A 26,777-nucleotide genomic window follows, 5' to 3' on the forward strand; every position below is an offset into this window, starting at 1 on the left:
TCCTGCTTAAATCCACTCCACATGGTGTGTCCGCAAAGGGGGAAAATTGTACCTGTCTACTCTTTATAGTGCAGCAGATGGTGAGTTGTCTCCTCACTGAAAACTCTTTAATTCTTTCCTTTCTAAACCCTACACCAGTTCTACTCCAACCACCCATGGAAACACCTGTTTTCTAGAGGCAGCGCTCCCAACTGATGCTCCTCTTGATGAAGCTGCACTTCAAGGCAGGAAAACCATTCAGAGACTTGGATGCTCTCCCGTGACATCCAACGAGCAAACCAACCTGCAGCCCACCCACCGTGCCCCCATCTCATGGATGGTGGTGTCCAAAATCCAAATAAAAGGATTCAGATGAACACAAATCCCAACACTAAAATCAAGCAACGAATCAAGGGAGCTGCCCTAACTGCTCCCTAACTTCCCATACACAAAGTTTATGGAGAAGAAACCTAACCTGTGAAGTTACAGCAGCAATTACAAAGGTCTGGGGAAGGAACTGGGCTTGCTCAGCATTGGGTGGGGCCAGGGGCTGTAAAGAAGGTCCAAGCCCCGTGGCTGCTCAGGGATAACTATTTCTGGAATGATAATTCATTTATGCCACAGATTCCTGATAAACACCAGCATAAGTGGAAGGGAGGCAGGCTCAGCACCAAGCCTGGCTTCAAACTGATGACCCGGAGGTGAAGGGCCCCTTCTCCCGTTACTAATCCCCTCAGCCACACAAGCCTCCTGAAAATGATGCTTTGGTTTTATTGCCACAAGGGTCATTTATAAAACCATAAAAGCCAGGGTAAGAAACCAACCCAGCAGCAGCAAGGCCAAGCATGCAGAGAAAGAGCTGAACAGCCATCGAAAGGGGCAAGTTCAGCCCTCCCATGGCATCCTGAGTAATTCAGTTGATTAAATGTGAGAAGTTCTGATTCACGGAGAGGAGGAGGAAATGCATAAACAACTTACCAAAAGCTAATTTCTTTATTATTGCAACCAGAAATGACCAAAGACGGCGTATTTCGTATGTCTGCACGTTACACATGGAAAAAACCAAGAATCAGCATTGCAACATCCAACAATTCAAAAGAAAATAAAAAATCAAACCCAAGAACTTTCTTGACTGGTAATTAACAGGGACGGAATATAAACGAGATGGCATTGAACAAAGCAGGTAACAGTGCACTTTTAATAAACCAATTTCATCTGTATCTCCACTGATTTGCAATTTAACAGTTCTATCAGCAAAGCCTCATTTCCCTAACTAGACCGGTACTTTTTAAAACATGACTAATTCATTCTCATTAATATCAATTTGGATGCATTTAAAAAATAACTCTTAATATCTGCACAACAGGCTAAAGGGCTGTATTTCTCCAACACCAGACATTCTCACTGCATTGGTTCAAAATACAAATATCCCCAAATTAACCAATGCAGTCTCAAATTGATTAGAAAGAAAAGGCATACATTTTTTTTCAAGATTTATTCTTATTTAGCTCTGAGACCCATTGCACTACAACATCTAACACTGACTTTTATTTCAGTTTCTCTGCACTTTCCCCTCACATTTTCAACGGGGAACGCGACTGGGATTCACTTTACTGGTCTTTCCAAGGTGATACACAAAGCAGAGGAACACACCTGCATCTCCTCTACCTAAACACGATCCTTTTGGCAAAGTCACTAACCACTTGTTAAAAAAAAAAAAAGAAAAAAGAGAGAAAAAAGTCCATTCCAGCTACAGATTAACACGCTGTAGCTGCCACCAGAAGTGCAGAGCCCCCCTGGCCTAAGCTCCCAATTCAGAAGGCATTTAAGCACATGTACAACCAAGTGTGGGAACAGGCTCCTTGAAGGCAATAGGATTACTCACTTCTTAAGAAGTTACCACATGTTTAAGTATCTGAATTGAGGCCTAATTACGGTGCTGGCCACCTCCTCGTGCACGCACAGCTGGGGCAGAGCTCACCAATCCCTCACAGCCATGAGGACAGGCGTTTGTCACACGGGCTTTTAGTAGCTGCTAGGTTTGTATTCACGGGCAAATGACAACAAAAATCCTCAAGGCCTAAAAAATAATTAAAAAAAAATTTACTTTATAAATATCAGGTATTTACACGTGTGAAAATCTTTTAATGGGAAGTGTTTTTACACACCGATGAAATGTACAAGCAATGAAAAGGTACGTTGACAAACACTTAAAAAAAAAAAAAAAACAAACCAAAAATCAAAGTATAAAATATATTACAGGTCCACCGAAAGAAATTCACACGGAAGAAAACAATTGACACAATAGAAACTTTTTTTTTAAAAAATAGAAGATATATCACAAAAGCTTGAACATGTTTATTTTATGTTAGTACTAAAAATCAAGGAAAAAAGCTTCATATATTCTCGTCACAAAAATATTTACCAGCCACTTTTTATTTCCACATTATGATTATCTGGCTCAGCAAGAGTCGAGGCTGAACTGTATCCAGACTACAGAAATCATTCCAGAAGGTTGTCTCAGTTTACAACTTACTGCAATTTACATTTTCTCCTCCTCTCAGCACCTTACTGCAAAGGTTCAAGAGGGATTAATAACAAACCGAGAAAGAATAGGACAGATATCTGTATTTACAACATTCATCCGTGCTGCTGCCGAGCCACAGGAGCGGGAGCGGTCCCAGGAACCACCGAAGTCTTCACAGCGCTCTGTGCAAATTCCCCTTGGCAAGGGAAAGAAGCAGCATCAGAATGTACCCAGATCCAATGCCACGGGCTTGGACGGTCCGTGAAAGCCAACAGCCCCTGACTGAGAGCATCTCCTCGCCCCTGAGCCACTGCAGAGACACAACCCCGGCAGCCGCAGGGGCACGCGGGCAGGGTGGATCCCTCCTGCAGCAGAGTCGGGGCAGGAGCTGCCGTGGTGACCGCACGACTTCAGTCCCCTGCCAAGTCTTCAGTGCGCCCTGTGCTTCCTCTTCTTGTGTTTTTTATCCTTCCTTTTGTTGGCACACTTGGAGCAGAACCATTGCATCTCTTCTGGGGGTGCAGCCGTAAGCCCAACGCAAGGCCTGCAAGGACAGGAAAATATCACATCACCTCAGTGGAGTAACATGGCTTCTGCTTCTTACCCCTAAAAATGCTACTTGCCAGTGGGAGACAGGATCTGGCCTTCAAATTAATATAGCAATTATCACTATCTTAATGAATATAACTATTGAAACCTAAAAAACAATCGAAACCTAAAAATTCTTGCTTTGAAACAAAAGAGAAATATCAAAAGGATACTCAGATAAAAAGTGCTATTTTAGTAGAAAATATGAGTGCACTTTCAGGTGTAATAGACTAGATTTAAAATAATTTCAAATGTTTCTTTAACACATCTGCAAAAACCCTTATGATTTTATGTAGCTTTTAAAAAAAAAGCCTAAAAAGTGATTAATTCCCCCCAACCTTTTTATAAGAGCTGACATTTATATTACTGTTCATACAATGCTTCATAATTTGAACTGTCTATCTGTATACACTGTGTTCATAATCCTGTAGTTCTCACAAAATTACCAGAATCAGCAATATTTCCCAGCAGTTTAAAAACAACCGTTATCACCAATGCCCATTAATTAAAAAGTAACTCTCCTTCACAGCTTAAAATCTGCTTTTTCAAATTTCAGAGCAAAGGAGATAAAAATATCTCCCAGATTATTAAATTGGACACAGCAAAGCTATTTAAATATTCCCAACGTCACAAACTATTAGAAAAAAAAGGCTTTTTAGTAATATAGCCCCAATCTGCCAGGCACTGGCAGAGGAGGATGGATGAGAGGAACTCACCAGTGATACCAGTCATCGCAGTCATCACAACCTATCATTGGACTGCCATCATCTGGCTTGTTACAGCCAGGACAGATCCAGATCTGGTTACCCCACTCGTCTCGGATCTGGTGCAAAGGAAAGCAAAGTTAGCTGGTTTTCAGGGCTAAGCAGGCAGGAAAATTGACATTAAAATAAACAACAACAAAAAAAGATTCCTTCCTTATCTGGCTAAGCCATTCAGCAGCCCCTGTTGTTATGTGTGAATTCTCTGATCATGAGAGCTCAGTGTTACGTCTTAATTGATTTTCCTACACTGCTCATGACAACAAAATCATGTATTTTTCTGCACTGTCCTGTAAACCAGTAAAGCCAGTTACACCACCCAACCTCAGCTCGGGCATTCACACACAGAACCAGGGCTTAAGGACACAATTCCTTCTCTGTCTATACTTTTAAAATTCGACCCTGTTAATGGAAGCAGGAGCCACGGCAGCCTCCTGCGTAAGATAACAGTTCTTATGTGCATGTAAAATATACAGTGCCGTGTGTATATATTGCTGCATTACTTATTAGCCAAAGTCTTCAACTCCAACGAGCTGATAAGATCAGGATATAAAAAAAGTTGTTACTGAGTAACTTTCCATTCCCCTTATGACATTTATGCCACAGTACAATTTACTAAAGGGTAAATGAAACAAGAAAGGCAGCTCACTTACAGTACTGGGCAGCTGCTCACCGGGTTCATCATATGCATTTTTTTAATGTTTATATCCTGCTTGACCCACTGTTTGTATTTTTAAATTTCCAGTGGCTCTTGAACAGCTCTTTGCTAAAAACATACACGTAAAATGTCACAGAATCCACCTAAAGGAGTGCAATTAACAATACAAAGTACAAAATGTCTGGGGCATTACCCTGACTCCATCACTCCTTTATGAAGATTTGCACATTATCACTGAATCTCAAAACCAGAAACTGTTTTGTTCCCTGCTTTTGTGCATTTACACATATCTCAGGCAATAACTTTTTGCTATCTGTACAGCTTATAAACATGATATTAAAAAGTAGCAGATGAAAAGCCCCAAACATTCTCAGTAAAAAAAAAAAAACCACTACATGGTGGTCTGTACATCTTAACAGCACTTCGTGAAAAATCAATAGGAATGTACCAGAGCTGCAACCAACACATCACTCTTCCCTGATTCCACTTAAAGCCCTGAATGTTTCTGTGGTTTAAAACTAGAAAATACAAGGCCCAGAAATACTAACCAGGGAACAGTCCCCTTTCCAACAGAGATACAGAGTAGGCACCATCATAAAATTAACTCGATTTCCAAGCTGATTGATTGCAATAATCATTCCTATCTACCATCTAATCTCACATCTGCAAAGTCATTTTAAGTTGCTGGAGAAGCATCTGCTGCCCAGGTGAAGTGTCTGGGATCAGAGTGAAGAGGTCCAGAGGCATTTTGGTGGGAGAACCCTGCTGGGGAAGGAGGGGATGCTGTGCCATGGTGCTGCAGAGAATGAGTGCTGGGGGATGTTGGGCTGAGGGCTACAAAACCTGCCTGAACACCTGGCTGCACCTCCATCATTCCCCAGCACGGGCACCCCATTTCTGGTGCTGTCTGGTTTGGGCACTGGCCCTGCCAGGTGCAGGCAGCACTGCCTGGTGTTGCCCCATCGGAAAATAGACACCCTAACTTTTCCAAACTTAGTTTTTCAGGTTTTCTTTTTCTCCCCTGCAGAATGCCTGCCTCAGGCTCTCAGGGGCTGAAGAGGGGCAGGGTGGTCTATAATCACAGAAACCTCTGCCTGTTTGTTAAACAAGAACTTGGGCTGCTGAATAAATATATTAAAAATATTGCGTAACTTCTCATTCCTCAATGAGCCAAGGGTCGTGGAAGAAGGGATGGAGTGGGATTGCTGACTGCTGTGCTAGTACAAACCACTGAGAGCTAATGAGCAGAGCACATGCACTGAGATGCTATCCAACAGGGAGATGTGTATCCTCTTTTTTTTTTAAACTATAAAATCACCCTCCTCTCCTCCCCTGCAGAAGGGAGTTGTGCACCTCTGCCCCACTGGCTCCACTCTTATCTCTAGCACAGCTTTCCCATGAGACCTGAGCAAAATCATGTCATCATTCTGTGTCCTGGATTTCCTTCATACAAGAGGCTAATAGTTATTAATTATTTTCTTCTTCTCCAACCTCTCTCTGAGCATTTTGATTTATAAATGCCTCACATCAGGTATCTCTCTGCCTGTGCACATAGCTGGGTCCTAATGAAGTAAAGCCTTGGTTTCAACTATAATGTTGTAAACCACCACTTTTCACATGGGCATGGAAAAATAAGACAAGGGGGCATAGTCTTAAATTGAAGGTGAGTAGGTTTAGACTACATACTAGGAAAAAAATACAATAAGGGTGGTGAGACACTGTACAGGTTGTTGAGAGAGGACTTCCCATTCCTGGAAGTGTTCAAGGCTGGACAGAGCTTGGAACAACCTGGTTAAGTGGAAGGTATCCCTGCCCATGGCAGGGGATAACAAGATGGTCTTTAAGTTTCCTTCCAACCCAAACCATTCTGTGATTCTGTGGTTCTGTGAAAAGCAAAAATAACCTGAAGCCTGTGTATCCTCTGAATTCTCCATTAAGGCGCTAAGAGTGTTACCACTGGAAGTATGTAGGCAAAGTTCTAGGTTTTCCTTCTTAAAACTAACATAATCTCTAAATTATTTCTTTCCTTAATGACAGAAGAAAATGGGCTGTAGTACAGTATTTAGGAAATGTTTCTCTCTTAAATTTGAAACTTTAGGGCACTACTATAGTAATAGAAATAATAGTAATAGTAATAATAATAATAATAATAATAGTGGCAATAATAATAGTGACCAAATACCAAAATACCAAATACCAAAGGTGAGGCTGTGTGTCCTGCACCTTAAGGATATGCAGAGCCTGTGTGATGTTTTCCAGTTCTGTAACTAACTCGGGAGTGAAAAGTAGCAGCTGTTTAAATAGAGACCAGTAACATGATACAGCGGTTTAAGTCGAGCAGGGAAGCACCTTTCCATGAGAAATGCAGGGTAGATCTATATTAGAAATCAATACTAAAACAGAATCATTAAAAAAAAAAAAAAGTCACGCACAAGTTGCAATTCAAGCATGGCAAACTCTGTAATAAAAGTAAGCTTTAGGTGTTTTAAATGGTGAGATTTTTAAACTGCAGCTAAGCAAGGTGTCACCAATCAAGCTGGAATTTAGCCAGGACAGGGAGGATAACAACACTGCTACCCTTGTGCTGCTTTTCAAGGATCAGGAATGCTCAGGACTTCATTTCATACAGCATCTAAAGCAGAAATTCTCAGCAGCACAGCCTTGCCCTACCCAGACATATATCCACATTCTTTTAGGGAATGGAGTTCCTACACCATGTTACACAAGAGACTTTTCCAAAAGAATGAAGAATGCTGCCAGACAGAGGCCAAGTTCAGAGCACGTGTCAAACACGCAAATGAAGCGTAGACAAATGAACAATCTACAGACTTCTGAGATGCACAAATGTCTACAATTTCTGTATGTCGAGGAAACCAGGAAAGAGATTAGTGGACTCTACACATTTCAAATGAGGGCTAAGTCAAGTTCTTGATGTTGTATGAGGGTTTTGTACTTTACCTGACTGACAGCAAAATCTATGGTGAGTTTGACATTTGAGGTTTCAATTCAGCACTTTTGAAAGCACCTATAAAAAAACCTCCACCTCCAAAAATAAGTGCTCTAGCTCAGTTAGCAGAAAACATCATGTGGGATATAGTTGGACTTGTTAGAAGGAACTTAAATTTGGAACTGGGAACTGATGAAAAATTCAGTCCAAGTTGTAGAATTTTAAATAAGTTATTAACCCCTCAAAACACGTGCGTGGAAACAAGGGTTGGACAAGCAGCAGCTTAAAAGAGAGCAACATCAGGAATTCAGGAACCATCAGTTTGAGATGATGAGTCACCCAGGAGCTCATCAATTTCAGCAAGGAATGCCCCTGGCACTGTGACAGAGCACAGCAGTGGCATGTGTTACCCACCACGTAAGTACTGACGGTCTCCGTCACCACGCTCCGAACGGGAGCTTTGGAGCCTCCAGCTGCTGACACAGCTGGGGAGGGTGGTGGGATCAGGACTGGTGAGATGGTGGCCTGTGGAAGAGGAGGAGCTGGAGCCGGAGGAGGGGTGACGTGAACGGGAGCTGGCACCGGTGACGGCACAGGCGGAGGTGTCTTGGGCCGCGCTGCGGGAGTGGAAGGTTTGGCCTCTGGAGCTGACACCACTTTGCTGATGACTCTGTAGGACCAACATTGAGAATCGTTAGAGCTGATGGGAGAGAAAGCAACCATCCATCACCAGTTAGAGAGAAAGAAAATACAGAGCAGCTAATTCACATCACCCTGGAGTCACTGAAGAGGCTGTTTCAACAAGGACTGTTGCCAGTGCTGCACCCATCCATTTACAGGATAAAGCACAGAGCCATTACAAAGTGAATGCCAGGACAGTCTGAGCCACTCTGTACCTCGCTGTCATATAAATATTCTCTGGGGCTTTACTAAACCTTGTTTCGTTAAGTTTTATTGCATTAGCTCAATTTGTGGGAAATATTAGAAAGGAAAGTTAATCAGCTGTGAACAGGACTGATTTTAATCTTCAAACTGAGAGACGATATCGTCCTGTTCAGATCCTACATTAGGGGGTTCTGCAAATATTTGCTAGTTTGGTATTTCTTTCCCCAAATGTTTATGAAATCAGCAGTGGATCTAGTCAGGACAAATAAATGACGCACACTATACACTCAGCAGTTAAAATATTGCTACTTACTCGAGTAGCTGAAGTAGACAGGATGTAGCTCTAGTAAATACACTGTATAGAACAATTGTGCCCAGGAAGGGGGATACATAGAGAACCCAACGTTTATTAATGACTGTTGATACACAGTGTTATTGATGTGCATGCAATTTAACAGTCAAGCCAGAAAAAGCCCTTACTACAAGGCTCTAGGTTAGAAACGTAAAGAGAAGGAAAAGGATGTTTTAAAAAACAGAACAAAATACCCCCCCAAAACAACCACAACCTCAAACAAAACACAGGATAGGTCTATTTGTTCTACCACATTTTGGTAAATAATTTAACTAATTTATTTACATTTGAATGGTAACTGTGGGAGTGCAATTGATTTGTGACGGGACCGTATGAAGAGGGTGATTTAAGGAAAGGTTAGACATTCCAGGGAGAAGGATCACTTAAGAAAGCAAAATATGGAGACATCAGTAGAGAAACCACGACAAAAATCAAATTGGATCAAACCCTGAAAACCAGGAATGTCCAGCTCCACTGTCAATGGGAATTTTACATTCAACTTCAGAGCTTATTGCAACTCTTATGATATTCCAAAGGCGGTATCACTACAATTTGAGACACTGTCTGAATTTCAAGTCAATAACCCAAGGATCATTTGAAAAAGGCTTGGAATTATACAGTATGTAATGTCTGGCTGAGATAATGGTGTTTTTTCTCATAAGATATGCCACTTGCACTACAAAATCAGAACTATGGCAAGTTACAGTAAAAACAGACTGAGTTTGGCAATCCGGTATCACAGCTACAATGAGTGAACAGGAGAAGAAAATCAAAGAGTGCAGTGGAATCTAAAAGGTGATAGATGATTTTTTCATCAGCAATGCTGAAGACATTCACACCATTTATGTCCCAGTGATTGCTTCAGGTACCTAATGTGGGAGCTAAGGCTTTTTAAGTGTCAGTAAGGTGCTAGACTGTGAGTCAAACAGCAGGAGTCCTAATTTACGTTGTCTGTGACTTGCAGAAGGAAGGAAGCCCTACTATCAGACCATCTTGGGAGCAACCTACGCATGAAAACCAGCCTCCTTCTCCTGTTAGTAGAGAACATCCAAAACCCCACAGTTATTTTCCACCAAGGAAGTTTTCTCTTTGGCTCACATTGTGTTTCTGGTTCAGTGAAAGTCTCAGTGTGTGGCTCCTGGGGCTCCTGCCAGACTGACCACTCCAACTCAGATGCCTCTTCTGTGCCTTCCTCCTTCCACTGCTCCCACAAAGAGCCCTGGCTCCCAAAGCTGAATGCCCAAGAGTTTGGTTGGTGCCAATACTTCCATGGTTTGTAAAATCACCCTCATGACTTGAGAGCCAACTCTCAATAAACAAACTCTTAGCAATAATAAAAGTGAGCATAGGGACAGACAGCAAAATATTGGCACAGCAGAAGTCATTTGGATGGTTTCAAACATCATTGCCCCTTCTTTCCCCACCTCTCTCTCCTACCTCCTGCAAGTAAACAAAGTCTTGCTATGAGTTCTTCAGGGAGTCAACCCTCCCCAAGTCTAGACTAGGAAATGTATTAGCTAATAGGGCTTTAAACACAACTTTGCACACAGGGTAAACAGTTTGAAAGAAGTATTAGCTAATACAATTTGAATAAGACTGACCATGCCCAGCTAACACACGAAATTAAATCACAGAGTTTCTTGGTCTAAAGCCAGGTTCTCCTCCGGCACAGGGTCTTCGAAGCCACTCTGATAGTAACTGCAGAAGCTGCAAGGAACACCACATGTGAAATCTTCCAAAACTACAAATATTCATTAGTGAGCAACACATGCTCACTGATTGGCTGGCATGCCTGAAGTGTGCAATTAGGACATGTTCAGTATATAGGGCAGCTTGTTTATCTTGATTTTAGAGCTCAGTTATCAGAACAGGAGATCGGCATTTTGGAGCACACTTGGGCCTACCACTCCCTTGGGCTAATGAAGTTCAGAGACTTTAGACTCCAGAGTGAAGAAATGAATGGTTTTGTGCTACACCATTAGAGGTGATGGAGTAATCTCAGCAAGAGTGGTTTAGCCTGTCCTGAAGAAGGGGCTGCACACATGGCAATATGGAGGTGGGGAGAAATCAAAGGGAAATAGCAGTCCCACGACTAATAATTACTGTTACTTCAGACTTGGAGAGAAACCTGATATCAAAACACTATGTAAATGATGGCAAGATTTATGAGCTCTGTTTCATAGACAGGAAAATTGAGGCACAGAGCACACTGCAAGTAGGCGGCTCTCACTGCAGCAGAGCCTCGATCCACCTGGTACCTGAGTCCTGCTGGGATTTAAACTCTTCCTCAGGACATCACCATACATATATTGTTACTTTCTTTCCCAAATGTGTTTTCATGTTTCCAAAATCATCACTTAGTCTGCAAGTACAATACTATTTAAAAAACCATTCACCTCCTTCTCCACACCAATCCAAGAACTCTAAAACTGAGGTTGAATGAGTATTTTTTTCAGAAATCAAACACAAATGAACATCAACCACCACCAACACAATCAGAGTCCTGAGATGAGAACTGCATTTCTCTGGAGGCTGCTTGCCTGGCAGTGCATCACAAACAGACTCTACATTGAAAGATAAAAGGTCAATTAGAGGTTGTTTTTCAATCAAAACAGTTCCTCCAGAATAAAGGGGTGTGAGAAAACCTTTGGAATAGATGTGGTAATAAGAGCCTCCATAAATTGTCACTACAGGTTACCACTCCCTGTGAAAAAGTCCCAGAATTAATGTAAATACCATGCATTTGGTTGTGTCCAACCTAAATTCACTCTGGATTTCTTTCTACATGCCAGCAGGAGCCGTCCTGCTCACAGAACCTCAGTGTATGTATGACTGAAGGCATGTGTTGATTTGTCAGAGAGTGCCCAGTAGTAGCCAAGAAAACATATCTAAACGTAATAAAAAGGGAAAAAAACCTAAGGGATGTGAAATTTAAAGTGGAAGGACAGAAAGACAGAAAAATCCTCAAATAGTGTGATTACAAATTAAAAATATTATTTTTCCATGTTGTTTTTTTATGACCCCTTTGCTAAAAGGGCAGAAAATAAAGCTTCCTGACAAAGGCATTTTTAAGTTATTTTTCTTCCTCACAATCTGTTCCAGTGCAAACACAACTTCAACCCAATATGAGAACTTAGCAAGATCTTCTACTGCCATTCCTGCTCAAGTACATCAAGGCTGCATTGGGCCAAGACAACAGCGTGTCATATCCAAATCTCAGCTGAGAAGCCAGGCCTCATGGAATCATAGAATGGACTGGGCTGGAAAGGATCTTAAAGATCTTCCAGTTCCAACCCCTCTGCCAAGGGCAGGCACACCTTCCTCTAGACCAGGTTGTCCACAGCCCCATCCAACCTGGTCTTGAACACTTCCAGGATGGAAAGTCCATCACCTCACTGGCCAACCTGTGCCAGTGTCTCATCACCCTTACAGCAAAGAATCAATGCTTATCTACTGGTGTAAAACTGTGCCCAACACTGCACCCAGGGAAAGGAAGAAAAGAAAACTGCAGTGAAGTTTTTCTGTTTCTCAGGAGGGTAGAGTGAATGAAAACCCATTTTAATCATCACTCCAAGGCAATCACTCCATTCACAGTTATAGTTGCAAACCCAAACAGGATGAAAACCGTCAGCTTGCAGGCAAAGTGCAAATTCTACCCAGATTTGAAGTGTCGCAACAGGTCAGCTGGTTTCAAATCAGCTCTAAGTGGCATGAGCTGTAACATGCTACATCTGGAGCAAAATGAAGCTCCAAGGTGTGAAATAGCTTCCTATCTTTGGAAGTAATTTATTTGATTTCATTCTGATCCTTACAGCTGAAAGCCCCATTGACTGCTTCACATAAACACAGGGGAAAGACGTGCACCAAAAGGAAATGGCTTTTCAAAAATAGGATATGGGCCACAGGGTGGAATGATTGCTATGGGCAATGAGCTCCAAAAAAATGCTATACCAGTACTTTGAAAGGTCTAGTAAAAAAATCACAGTAATCTTTGTTTCTCAGAGGCAGAGCTCCCAAGGAGCTGTTTCTCTGCCCAGAGGAAAAAAGTTACATTTGAAAAGTCCTAATTCTTTTCTGAACCCATGACTCATTTTTAAGCAAGGAGAAGGAGTTAAATGGGTCTTTGTATGTAGGAAAATGACACCAACAACTGCATTGGCATAACTGAAACTGGTGCAATTCACTTGGATTATCAATCATCATATTATCTATTAGCTTTGATATTCCCTTATTGATATAAATTCCTTGAAGCTAGAAAGTGATGTAACTATTTTGTTACTGAAAAATCTCACACCTGAAACTGAGATTGTTGCACCAGAAAAAACCTAACACTCTAAGACCTATGGGTAAGAGTGTCAAAAACACCTAAGGAAATCAAGAAATTTCCATATGGTTTAGATTCTTCAAATATTAGAGGTGATTCTGAAAATTTTGTTCCAGCTCTGGAGGAGAATCAGTATGATTTAAGCTCTGTAATGTAGGCTAATTCCCATATTACTTTTAGAAAGGGAAATTTATTTGCTGTTTTATGCCTTGCTGAACATTTTGTTCTGTGCAAACAAGTCACATTGCAAACAGAAGCTCCACAAGCACAGGCCATGACCAACTTGTGAGTTTGTAGAGTGCCAGAATGCACCAAACCTCCAGTGGAGCCCCAAGCAATTTTGCAAGTGAAAAGCCTTCAGCACTTAAACATCACCTGCCATGTGATATTCTTCTGTATCAAGGAAAATGAACTTTGAGCATGTATTCCAAAATAACATCCACTTTTGTGGGTGCCTGCCTCTTCCACATAAAGTGTGTTGACCTTAACTGGTGCACACAGAGATCAACAGCCCATTCTCCACTTCAACAGAGCTGGGGAAGGGTCCCCACCATCACCCTGTTCCAAAATCTCACTGTCCTGGTGTCACAGCAACCTCTGCTAATTTCCAGCCTACATTCACAGTCAATTAAGTCCCATCTGCTTTTGTGCCAGCATTGCTCTTTAGCTTAAATTGCTTTCTCCCTCCAAAATATTTACTTGTCTGAGGTACTTCCAGCCAGCAATCATAACCTCTCTTCATAAGCCAGACTAAACACACCAAGTTGCTCTCCTCTCCCAACACTGACCCCTAACAGTGCTCCAAGCCCTCCTCTGCACCTGCTCTTCCCCATTCACACAATCCCAGAATGGGTCCAGCTGGGAGGGATCACAGGGGGTTGGTCATCTGGTCCAATCTCCCTGCTCAAGCAGGGCCATGCCAGAGCACATGGCACAGGACTGAGTCCAGCTGATTTTTGAGTATCTCCAGTGGAGACTCCACACTCCCTCTGGACAATCTGTGCCCGTGCTCGGTTCGGTCACTGCACAGGACAGTTCTTCCTCATGTTCAGGTGGAACTTCCTGTGCATCAGTTTCTGCCCGCTGCTTCTTGTCCTATTGCTGGCATTGGTGATGGAAACAGATACCCAAGATCCATGTCAGGAAAACCCCATCTCCTGCAGGGACTGTCAGATGGACTATACTAACTCAGAGAATCACTTGCTTTATCAAAGATTGATAAAAAACCTACTCATATGGCTCACTTCTGTTTTAATTCCTTCACTTCTGAGCCTTTAATTGGATCTTCATCTAAAATTTGCCTTATATTTATGTATAATGCTGTCACCAGGTTCCTTTCTTCCCTTCTTTAGCACCTCTATTTTTAACTACTGTTTATTAAAATGGATTTGAAAAACATTGCATTTTAAAATAACAATAAATGTGTTAAAAATTTCTTGCCACTGAGTCTGCAAATTTATCATCCAGTTCTTCTAGAACTCGGGAAAAAGTGTATTTCAGTGTATAAAGGTCCTGGTATTTTCCTTCCCAATTTATTATGGCAATTTCCACTACAGTCAATGTGCTGCTGTTACCCATCTTGTCCTAGTCCTCAGGAAAGGACTGAATGCACATGTAACCAGAAGGAACGTGTTCTTTCAGGTCTTGGCTCATACCTGTATTATTCTTCATCATCTCCCTGTCTTCATTTTCATGGTCTTTCTTCTCTTCTCTTTTCCTATTTGCTCAATAACCTTTAAAACATTTAATTCACTTGGATTTCACCTCCACAGTCTTCAGCCTTGGACACATTAACTTTCTTTTTTCCTAGAGATATGATGCTGAATCCTGATATTCTTTCAGAAGGAGCTATTAATACAATTCACTGTAGTCATTTTGCTACAAGTGCCCCGTTCCCACTGTCAGAAAACACCATTTTTGAATCCATTAGGTCTTCAGTCCAGCTGACATTTCCAGCTGACTCCCTTGGTTTATGGACATTTGCACTGTTGAAATTGAGTTACAGGTTTTCTACTGTTTATTTTCCCATTATTTTAAGTGAAACAGAGTTGTCCTTGGTCTTCACCCTCTGTATCTGTTACACCCAGAGATTTTCCCCAACAACCATAGACACCTTTCTGTTGATGACTCCTAAATTTCCCTCCCATTTTCTCACCATTCTGACTTCCACCTTTGCATAGTTCACTGCCAGTCTGACAAAACAAAACTGAGCTGCTAGCGTGGCATCTTGGTATCTTTCATCTTTTTTTTTTCTCTCTTATCATCAATAACAAACATCTTCAATGTTAAAACCACCTGGCACCAACTCCTTCTGCTGAGTTCTCAAGAGCAAAACCATAAGCTGGTAAAACATGTTTATGTCAATGAGCTCTTTGCAAACTTTCTCTTCTATGTTCCCTGCAAACTGCCTTTTATTGTCATTTGTTTTGGGAAATGTTATGGGATGCACAATCTATGTGTTATGCTTGCCCATAAACCAGTCCTATATCCACCCTTTTTGGTGGGAACTGGTATAGAACATGAATTTTACTAACTACCAGAAAGTTGTACCAGCACGGGTTTAGAAGATCTTTAAAGCTGTGATTTTCAGCTTGTTACCAAGCTTGTTTTTGAAAGAGACAAGTAAGACAGTCAGTCCTGGACTTGGAGACTCTGTACAGCTAAAGATCAATTGCTAACAAGACAACTTCATTCAATTCAGGTAGGACCATCTCCTCTTTTGAGGCTATTTCTTTACGGTCTTCTTGTCCACATCCAGCTCCCAGGAACCACCCCACAAATCCTCAGGTCTATGGAGTTTCCTCACTTTTGTTTAAAAACCTCAATAAAAGAGTGAATAAAAAGAAGCACCTCTGTCAAAGACAAGACCAAATCAGTGCCCTTCTCTTGCAGTCGTCCTCTATGGAAAGTCTATTTTTGAAACAAATGCCCATCTGCCTTTCTAATCTTTCACACATATTTGATCAGTTTCTGTTGTGCTTCATAAGGGCAGCTGCTCATGGCCATTTACACAAGCAATTCCCTCATGCGTCTAAACCTGCCTGAAGTTTTTTTTTTTTTTTAATTGTGGTATACAGTATACATTTTTTTTTAAACTCTTGAGCAATAAGCAGCAAAATCAAAGTATCTCACAGTAAGTTGTTTTGTTTTCTAATGACTCAAGCCTTTTTATGGATTCACTTTTGGAGTCATCACCCAATGTGGCCAGCAGCAAAATGAAAATAACTTGCCACCAACTACTACCTACCATAAACAGGATGAATAATTAGTTGGGATGGCTGCAGTAATTAAAAAAAAAAAGGAAGAAAAAAGCTAAGGACTACATCTGAAGTTGTAAATTTAATTCACGTTCAAGGAAGAAAAAGCTGTGCTAAATCACCTCTAGAAATATAAACAAAAATTATAATTTACTTGGTTTGGTAAAAGGGATATGGTATTTTTCACTTTTTTTTCATGTAAAAGCTGCAATCCTGCAACAAGGGAGAGGGTGGGGAACCTCCACCAAAGTCAAAAAGCCTTTTGGATGGATACAGGACCACACATGGGGATTTTACTGCAGGATTTGGGCCAATATGTTACACTACAAAAGAACAATTGGGAAAGGGATATGAATCATAGCTGAGACAGTATCTTCATTAAAATACATTCAGAATTTAAAAAGGCACTAAAAATCAGTCCTCCAGCTCTTATAATTTAAAGGACCACAGAACAGAGAAATGTGGGTATGTCAGTAAATACACTCGCAAAGATTGATGAAAGCTGTAAAGATCACTGGAATTCCTTCAGCACACCTTGGAGAGGAGAAAGATCATTTTTCATTACTCTGTCTCCTCACTTAGGTGGTCTATTGATCATATCAAAAATGATTTCACCATTACATGCTCTTTTACAGCAGAAGTTGGATCGACACCCAGAGCAGCACTTGTGTCAATGCACAGTTAACACAGCCTTTCCCTGCTAAAATAATTGGGATGCCCATTAGCACAGCAATAAACACAGACTTTTACTGCCTGCACTCTATCGTTTAATTTTCCCAAACAGTGGTTCACCCTTCTCCATTTTTCTCCCTGAAGTATCACTTTTTTCCCCTCCTCTTTAATTCCTCAATGAGTTCTCCTCTGGAGCTTTCCCCTGAATAAGGAAGGTCTCTCAGGGTAACCAACACCACCCACAGCTGTCCCCCACAATAGCCCCATGCTGCTGCCACTCCGTCTGTCCAAGGCTTTGGTCACGGTGCCTTAACTGCTCCAAACACTGCCCTTATTCATCGAAACGTGCAGGAGGAGGGGCTTCCAGCAGGATTCCTTTACCTGTTTCCCCACCACAAAACAGTGCAATAAATGGAATGGGTCATGAGCTACTTGGCTGGTAATGCAAACCTAAGGCTTGACAAGTCAATAAAAAGCCAATCCTTCCCTCCCCAGCCACACTTAGAGAGCCAAGGCTGGAAGCAAACAATTTGTATATGCCTGTACAGGGAGCTCAACTGATGCCTTTTCCTGGTCTTAAAATCAAGAGTCATGCACGGTTAGAAGGGGAAAAGGGATTTTACCTTGGTATTTATTTTAAGGATCCTTAGGTGCACACGTCCAGGTCATATGCATTGAGATGCACCCCGCCGAGTGTGTGTCCCCCCAACATTGGGTATAACATTATAGGTGTTACTAATTAGCACATCTATCAAAGATTCCCCAATGAGAGGCTTGAGTGAGCCCCCCTCCCCAAGGAACTTTCCCCTGGATGGTTCTATCTTGGTTTACAGAATGTGTTCTGGAGAGGACCTTGGGGTCTGGGGCACACTGATCCCTAACTACAAAGCTTCTAAAATGTTTAGCCTCTTAGCTTGACAAACAAGTCCAACAATGTAGGCAAAAACTATTAGGAATACAGAAGTTGCAAAAAGGTATAACAGGGGTATAAAAGAAAAGGCAAAAATCTTCATGGCATCATAATGAACCCCATTATTCAGCTTTTGTGGGCAAACACTATGAAGACAGTAATGTAAATTATCGAAGTCTGAGTAGCGCTCCACTAAATAGCACCCAGAGTTCAAAAGTTTGTTCACACCCTCTGATTTATCTGTATGAGAACAACCCTATTAAAAATTGAAGCTCCTGAACATACACCAGAGATGATTCTGTAACAATCAGATGCATTCTTGGAAACTGCACAGGGCAGGATTCTAGTTTAACTAGCAGCAAACTCTTGGATATCCAGCTGTTCTTCCACAACTCAAATAGAGCTTGAACAGTTTTAAAAGAACACATTCATGTTACAGCAGCAACTCTGATCCCCAGTGAGTTTTGGGGAGCACCAACACAGTCCTTGCCTAATTTCTTGTCTTGAGCCAGGTCAATAAGAAGCATATGGATATATTTGTTAAAACCTTCTTCTCTCCTCCCTTGGTGCCATGACCTTTTAAAGTCTGATTGTGCATGTGTGTGTGAAGTTTTCGCAAGAAAGTTCAATCTCTGGAGAGTTTCAACTCAACTCTTCTGTAAATTAAGCTTGTAGAAGATCCATCATTAAGGCATCTCTTTTTTTGGTGAACACACACCTGATGCACTCTGCATGCTATAGGTGAGATTATATAGTTCTGCAGGATTTCAAAAAGTATCAGTGAAGAACTGCTTTACTGAAATTTTGTGTTGCACTTAAAATAACAAACTCTTGAGCAAATAGCACTGAAAAAGGGCAGGGTTAGATTGGATATTGGGAAACAATTCTTCTCTGTTAGTGTGGTAGAAGTTTTTAGATGGATAAACAAGAAACTTGGTGTAATAAACCAGGTTCTCCTGTCCTCTTACTCCCAAAAATATTCTTTTGGGTCACTGATATTACACAGGGAGGCCACATCTATGATCATAGGATGATTTCTCTACCTTGACCCTTGGTTTTGAGATGCCCTACACAGGATGTCAGCTGGTTGTGCTGGTGGCTTTCGTCAAGGGGATATCATGCAGCTGAATGAGCCTCCACAGGAAAATAACTTGCCCTTGGACTGATAATATCCTACCAAGTAATAAAGAATTGTAGTGGGGCCAATTAAGTATCTGGGTAACAAAACTTTTTTATCTTTTAATCCTTTTAGGATTTTATCTTACAATCCACAGGTTATTTACTATACATTTTTATAGGCGCACATGCATACATATCTGAGCATGTGCATGATTTGTTTTTGGAAAGTCACATATCTGCTCACTTAAAAATTACAGAAGACAAGGGGCAATTTCATTAGAGCAGCAGGTCAGGTTTACCATAAACATTGTTAAAATGCCTGCCTTTCCCCTTCTCCTGTCTGCTTTCCAGGTTCCCTGCTGATGGCAGAGTTATGATACGAGTCTGGAGCAAAAGTCTGAAATTTTAAAGGTAAATTTGGAGACCTGATTTCAAAAAAAACACATATCCTGCTTCCAGGGCATAGAAACACTGAAACAGCACCCAGTGAGTAGTACTGTGCTTTGTGTTCTGGCATTAGTGTCAGCAGCGATGTGTTTTTTCTTAAAAGTTGTATTTAAATGTAGAATAAGTTTATCAGAAGTATCAAACATTACAGCATGTAATTTTGCTGAAGTTTATGTCAGCTGTAGCAGCAGCTGGAATGTCAACACCATATCAATAGATATGATTTTAAAAAACTTATGTGTTTGAAAAATGATAGTGCTTAGGAAAAATAACAAGACAAAAAGAAGCCATGATGTAATTGAATAAAAGTATTAAACTCTACTCATCATTTGCAGTTCATTTAAAATTTAAAAGTCTACACTAGCTGTGTTTTTTGTTTTGCTTGTTTTGTTTTGAAAAAAGATAGTATCTCTAGTTCCTTCCTATACTAACTCAGTTAGCAATCTACCTTGATAATACTGGAATGGAAAAAAAAGAAGTGAAAACCCCTTCCAACATATCATTCAAATCATATCTAAAAAGGTGGTCATAAATATTTTAGAACCCAAGCAAACCAATAAGAGCAAGGCCCATTAAGGATAAGATCTTTTACAACAAATTAAATAAAACAATTTATTGAAGCCTGGACTTGAGATAAACTAGATTTACTAGCTGACCTTTTATTCATTTAAAGAACAAAATTAGCTCTAATTGCATTAGAATGGAATCCAGTAAATTTCTTCTAATGTGGCATCCATGCAAGTATTGCTGTAATTGTTTACAACTAAGATGGAAATGGTTTGATAATAATCTTCTTTCTTCTTGTTTTACTGTGCAGTTAAAACACTTGCAAAAAACCTCCTAAGTAGTACCATTTTTCCAATATTGGTTTGTCCATCCTTCAGCAATAGTACATTTTCATGTCAATTAACCCAATGTTATTGACAGCCATTTCTTTTGAACTGATGTGTGTTGTAAGAACGTTTGCACTCCAGACAAGCCTGAATGCAGGTATTACTTTGAATCTGGGAGGAATGTGTACTTTTTTTCACAAACCCAAGAGAGAAGACTTTCCTGCTGCTGACATCACTGCTTTGTATACTGGCTCAAGCAGAGGAGTCAAGAAGTGAAATTATAAAATCATACAATGATTTGGGTTAGAAGGGACCTTAAAGATCATCCAGTTCTAACCCCCTGCCATGTGCAGGAGCACCTTTTGCTAGACCAGGTTGCTCCAAGCCCCGTCCAACCTGGCCTTGGACACTTCCACAGATGGGGCAGCCACAGCTTCTCTGGGCAACCTGTGCCAGGGCCTCAGCATCCTCACAGGGAAGAATTTCTTCCTCATATCCAATCTAACCCTGCCCTCTGTCAGTTTGAAGCCATTTCCCCCTATCCTGTCACTCCATGCCCTTGTAGAAAGCCCCTCTCCAGCTCTCCTGGAGCCCCTTAGGCACTGGAAGGGGCTCTAAGGTCTCTCCAGAGCCTTGACTTCTCCAGGCTGAAGAGCCCCAACTGCTCACTGCACTGCAAAGGCATTTTCCTCACCACCGCTCTGTTACTCAGCCAACTTATGCTGGGGTTGTGCTGATTTTATGGTGTGATGAGAATCTCTATTCCATGCACCATCAATCTGACACTTTTGCTTCAGACACCTGAAAGCCCCATGGCCTCATGAAGATCTGTACGTGCTTCCATTCAAGATGTTTTACACCAAGTTCCCCCAAACAAATGAACTTCCAACTGAACAGGTACTTGAGTACCTCCAAAAGCCTCCAAACAGCTCTTCCACTAACAGAGAAATTGAAATAACCAATTTCTCCATCTAGTTTCCACTCATCAAATTCTCTGAATCCCTAAAAATTTTCCTTGCACCTTTCCACGGAGATTCATGGTATCCTCAAACAATCCCATGCCAGTAAACTCGATAGACAGGCTAATTCAAACACATTTCTATATGATAATTGCCAGATATTCAGAACCTCATTACCAACACAGATGAAATGTAAGTTTAACTTCCCCTTACCATAACACATCAAAAAGCTTTTCTTTCTGCCTGTTATGAGGTCCTCAGACGGGGGCCAAGGTGCCACTAAAGATGCAAAAATGAATCTGGAATAGAAGTGAGTTTCCCAAAAGGCCATGAAACAAGATGTCAGTATCTCAGACCCACTAATGGTGGGCAGGGATGACAATGATGCCCCCACATGATTTGTAGCAAACAGATGGAGTCAGAAGTCCCCTCTCAAAATGTGTGTGGGTATGAGAAAGACTGGAGTGAGATAAGCTTGGAAGCAAAGTCAGCCCTTTGGTGCTAAAATATGGCTTCAGAACTTTAATTGACAAGTTCTGCCTTGAAAATCTGAGTTAATTTACCTCATATAAACACTCTACAGTCCTTGAAAAAGCAGAATTCAAAAGTATCCACGGCTCCTCAAGGAGGAAAATGGACTTGCGGGCTTTCCAGGGACAGCATGTCCAGCCATGCACATTCAAATCATGCTCAGCAGGACAGGCAAGTATTCTGAGAAAGCTGGAACTTTGTACAGCAATATGAGGCACAGAAATTTTAGATCACACTCAAATACTGTGAAAGGCAGAAAGCAAAAATGGTTAATAATTGGGGTGGGGGTGTTCCTTAGACACCAAGGAAAGACTGAATTCCCCTTAACAGCTTCAAACCACTAAAAGCCATAGTTACCTACTGGGGAGGAGTAGGACAGCAGAGAAAAAGACAATAACCATCAAAATCCCATTTAACTTCTAAAGCAGAAAAATTAGTGATTAGGGGGTTTAATTCATAATGGCTTTATGAAAGAAACAACTGCATTAGCAATATTTAATGTGAGGAATGGACATGAGAGATCTGTGTGGTGCTCATGTTTACCATCAGACATGAAAGTGTGCTTTGTGCCATGAAATCAACACGAAAAACCTGATTAAAAGAAACCCTTCACATACAGCACAGGACCAGCCTAAGCGAAGCATGGTTTCCCCAGCCTCTCCAGCCTTCTGTTTATGCTGGATGATCTCAGGATAGGGATCATCCTACTTATGCTCATCCAGTACAAAGTAACAATTATTTGTACAACAGCACCCAATAATTAGGGAGCTAATGAACCAGCACTTGAAACGCGTTAGGTACACTCATGAATAATCATCAACAGTTATAATAAAACAGATGTGTATAAAGGAATTCCAACTGTTATGTTTTAAAGCATAAAACAACTGTTAGCTGGGGAGTGTTGTGAAACTTAGCTGTAGGTTATACTCAGGAGAGAACCATCCATTACAGAAACCTCACTAAATGTCACTGGAGGCATCATACCAGTGTAGATGGAGTCTTGTAATCCATGCCCTAGAAAGATATGGAATGGGACACACAGTAGGATGGACGGAAGGTGATGGGTCCCACTTGGAGAACACACTTTGCTGTATAAATATAATTTGCTAATTTTAAAGTGCTTTCCACTGAAAAGAAGAGCTCCCACAAGTGCCAGAGGATGGACTGTGATGAGCATACACCTCACAGATGGATTTATTTGTACTTACATCTTGTCTTGGCCTGCACCCACTCTTAAAGTCAGCCGAGGAATAACCGGTGATGGAGCCGGAACAACTGGTTCCACCTTTATCTGTACAGGGGAACACAATCATCAATCAAAGACTGCAAGCAGACTCCCAAAATATATTAATTACATGAAAGCACCGATGCAGTTAACCAGAGTATATCAACTTAATGAGACAAAACTATGACAGACTAATCACTGCTCTCTCACTCTTCATCCCATGGCGTGGATGGTCTCAGTCTGCTGGAGGCCCAGCCATGGCAATTCACAAATACAAACTCTAAGCTAAAAAAACCAACTTGAAATTTTGCTGCATTTGTACCTGCTCATACAATTTGTGAGCATATCTTCCTGATTAAATATTATTCTAGAGACACAAAACTTCCCAGCTTGCTTCTAAACAATGACATGAAATGCTTTGACCTTAGTACTCAAACTTGTCAGGCACCCATTGGTGTTTGCACTTTTTTCTGAGATTTAAATTAAATTATTTCCCAGGTTCATCGCGTAAATGTACCATGACTCTCTTGAATCAAAAAGAGAGACAAAGGAAGCAAATAAACTCCAAGCTGAATTCACCGACACCAAATACTTTATTAATAAAGTGCTTATCCACACAAGCATAACAGCCACTGCATTTTACTGCAATTAGGCTGAGGTTTTTAATGACTATTTTTCAAGTGGCCTGGGATTCCAATCTTGGTATCTGGTGGAGTTTAGACCACTTGAATGCGTCCTTGAACTTATGGAACTAGTATGTGCCAAAATTACCAACTCCCATTGAGCTACTGGTTTGCAAAACCTGTACAGAATTACCACAGATGCTACAGCTGACACTGTAATGCTTCTCCAGGCATACATTACTCAACTCACATCCATTTATGACAAGTGTATATACATTATATATAGTGAGAGATATATATATGAAGAGAGATGGAGACTGATCTCATTTTGTGCATGTGTGTCATCACACTTAATAAAATAACCACTTGGCTAAATCTGCTCCAGGAACTTAAGAGACAAAACTAATATGCAGACACTAAATGGAAACCTGACCAAATCTCCAGTTTCATAAAGCTTTCACAGAAAAAGGAAGGGCAGACAATCAATGCAAAGCACAGAAAGCAGTGGGGGAGAGAGCAGGCCAGAGTGGGAGGGCTCAAGTGGGGCTTATATTGAGAGAGGTAATAGCAAAATCTCCTGCCACACATTTTGGCCAAAGAATTGGACCTGCTCTCCAGTTGATGTCTAGGCCAGAGAGAGGAGGAGTGCAGCATGAGAGGTGTCCCTGTTCTGACACAGTGAACTGTGCTTTGCAATACAGCTTTCCATGGATATGGATTAGCTGATTTCACAGGCCTCTCTCTGCTCTTTTGTTTATGCAGCACCATTTTTTTCGTTACATCATTGCCCCAGAATGATGTAAAAGCTTCCTCTGAAGCTTTTAATGCCTGCAACAATTTCACTGTTACCTTCCATAGGTGAGTCTCTCCTCTGTTTTCCCATCATCTTAACCTGTAACATCACCCATGAGACATGGAACTGAACCCTGGGTACTAGAGGCTCAGGAACATGGCTTTGCACAGGCTATCCTGCCTCTTTTCCTGCAGGTTTCTCCTTCTTCTGTAGTGCCTGGTTTGAATACACAGCACCTTAGGACAGGCACTGCTGCTGTAGCTTTCAGCACACAGCACAGAGAGATGCCCACGTCGTTTATAAAGGTCCTTGGTACTATTCTAAACAATGGTGGTGTGGGCTCATGTGGCAGAAGAAAAGCACATAAACCACTTCTTTATGCTCAAATACCAGTCTGCTGGGAGAGGAAAACAGGGCTACACCACAATCCCAAATCTTATCCTTTGATACAAGAGGAGAGGAAGCATCTTTCTACAATGTGGGTTTGTGTGTAGGGTTTACATGATTAGAGCAGTGAGAAAACTTAGGAGCATTCACAGCTATATCCTGTGGAGCTTGGTCTTCCTCTACACTGATATCAGGATTTTGATACAGGAGCAAAAGTAGCTTACTTTGGGGCAGCTCTGGCAAGCTCTGCTCTGATGCAAGGATGGCTCCATTTCTCATGAAGCAGTTCCTCAACTACTTTAGTTTCCAGCTCAGCGTATTAAGGCTAGCTGAAACTGGGTCAGCACTGCTCCCTGAGCTGCTCAGTCACTCCTATAGCACACCCGGTAATCTCTGGAGTACAGGACGGGTGTAACTGCTCCAAGTGTTTGTTTTCCATTTGGTAGAGCTTGCAAGGCAGTGCCCCAGATCTCCTTTTCTGGCTCTGAGGGCAGCGCCCAACACCACTGCAGGGCATGGGGCAGGCAAGCCCTGAGACAAAGCTTCTCCTCCTTGATGCCACCACCAAACACTCCCATCACGAAGCCTTCAGCTTCTGTTTTCTGCCATTTGTGCAGTGTTCTATTTGCTGCTCTGTATCTTTCAGCAGCCTGGGGTAAAATTCCAGGAAAAACTTGATAAAAAGCCTCAATCACGTAACAGGACGGGATGTGCACTTAGGTAATAACTACACGGCTCAAAAATGGGAACATTACAGCTGAGTCACTCTTTTGTTTAACTATAGCAATATTAGGAATCTGGTATTTTCTCCTGGCCATCAGCAGCTGAAACTGCAGCGAGCCCACGAACTCATCTCCCGGGCTGTGCTTACACCTCCGAGGCGGACGCGCCGTGGCAGATTAAACGTCCAAGCTGTAACTCGATCATTTGCTCTTGCAGCACAACTGCTGGCTAAATAAGTCATTGTGTGATCTAAAAGCTAAATTAAGGAAACATGTACTTTTAGGGGTTAAAACGAAAGAGCAGCATTCGGGAGTAATACTGGGAATTGGGGCCAGCAGAAGAGCATTTACAGTGGATTACTAAGCTTCCCAAATCACCAAAGAGGTAAAGTCCAGCAATATAAGACTCCTTTGTAGCTAACTAAAAATACATTGTCAGTGGATTTGTCCAGTTTTATGTATAAGCAATACTTCTTTCACCTGAACTAATACTAGTAGTCATATAAGCCCCTTATTGCCATGTGCTGCATTTTTTTTGCTAATCTTCAAGGATTTAGCTTCTTTGCCACATACCTCAGGGCACCAACTGATAAAGCTCTAACTCTCCATTTTTCCAGGACACCAGCAGTGCGGCCTTGCAAAAAATGAAAATCGCTCAAGAGATTTAAAGGGGAAATTTATTTTTAAAATCCTGACTTGCAGCAAAGAGGTGGATTTAAAAAAAGCTTATCTCTCAAGAATCAGTTTAAATTTTAATTCTATCTGGGGACTCTTTCATGCATTCTAGCTTTAAAGTTTATCTTTTGACAGGGACTTTTTGCCAAGGTAATGGGCAGCTTTGTCAATTTAATTTGTCCAAGTTTTTATTAGTGTTGAACTCCTTTTCCTAATATATATATATATATGGTCAGTCTATACTGAAGCTTTACCAGTTTGTATTTGTTTATGTGTCTGTTATATCACTCTAAAGCAAACTTGACACAGACAACTGCACAAGAAATGCAAAACTGAATGTATGGAAAACAAGCAATTCATTGCCTCTGTTTTACATACACCCATACTTAACTTAAAAAGAAATCTCTGCAGAAATTCTCAATGAAATACTGCCAAAATAGCTCAGGCACAGGGGGCAGAAAGATAAAATGGGGAATCTGTGGAAGTGCTGCTGCAGTCTAAAACAAGACATGAAACTATCACAGACAACTGGGCCATCACCCTGTCGATCACCAACTCATCCACAGCAGACAAACATGAGTTCTCCACAGCACCCAGATTCTG

General features: G+C 41.3%; 1 protein-coding gene across 1 annotated transcript in view; it reads right to left on the reverse strand.

Moving 5' to 3' along the window:
* Nucleotides 1-990: 990 nt before the first annotated feature.
* The window catches only part of TAF3 (TATA-box binding protein associated factor 3), a 114,447-nt gene continuing 88,660 nt past the window's right edge, over nt 991-26,777 (reverse strand). The window contains exons 4-7 of the mRNA XM_082279711.1: nt 22,958-23,040; nt 7,875-8,130; nt 3,811-3,917; nt 991-3,050 (exon numbers count right to left, since the gene is read on the reverse strand). Of these exons, the coding sequence (XP_082135837.1) occupies nt 2,936-3,050; nt 3,811-3,917; nt 7,875-8,130; nt 22,958-23,040 (561 nt within the window). The 3' untranslated portion in view covers nt 991-2,935. The remainder of the gene's footprint in view (nt 3,051-3,810; nt 3,918-7,874; nt 8,131-22,957; nt 23,041-26,777) is intronic.

Source organism: Coloeus monedula (genome assembly GCF_965178545.1).
Source record: "Coloeus monedula genome assembly, chromosome: 4".
Lineage (NCBI taxonomy): Eukaryota > Metazoa > Chordata > Aves > Passeriformes > Corvidae > Coloeus > Coloeus monedula.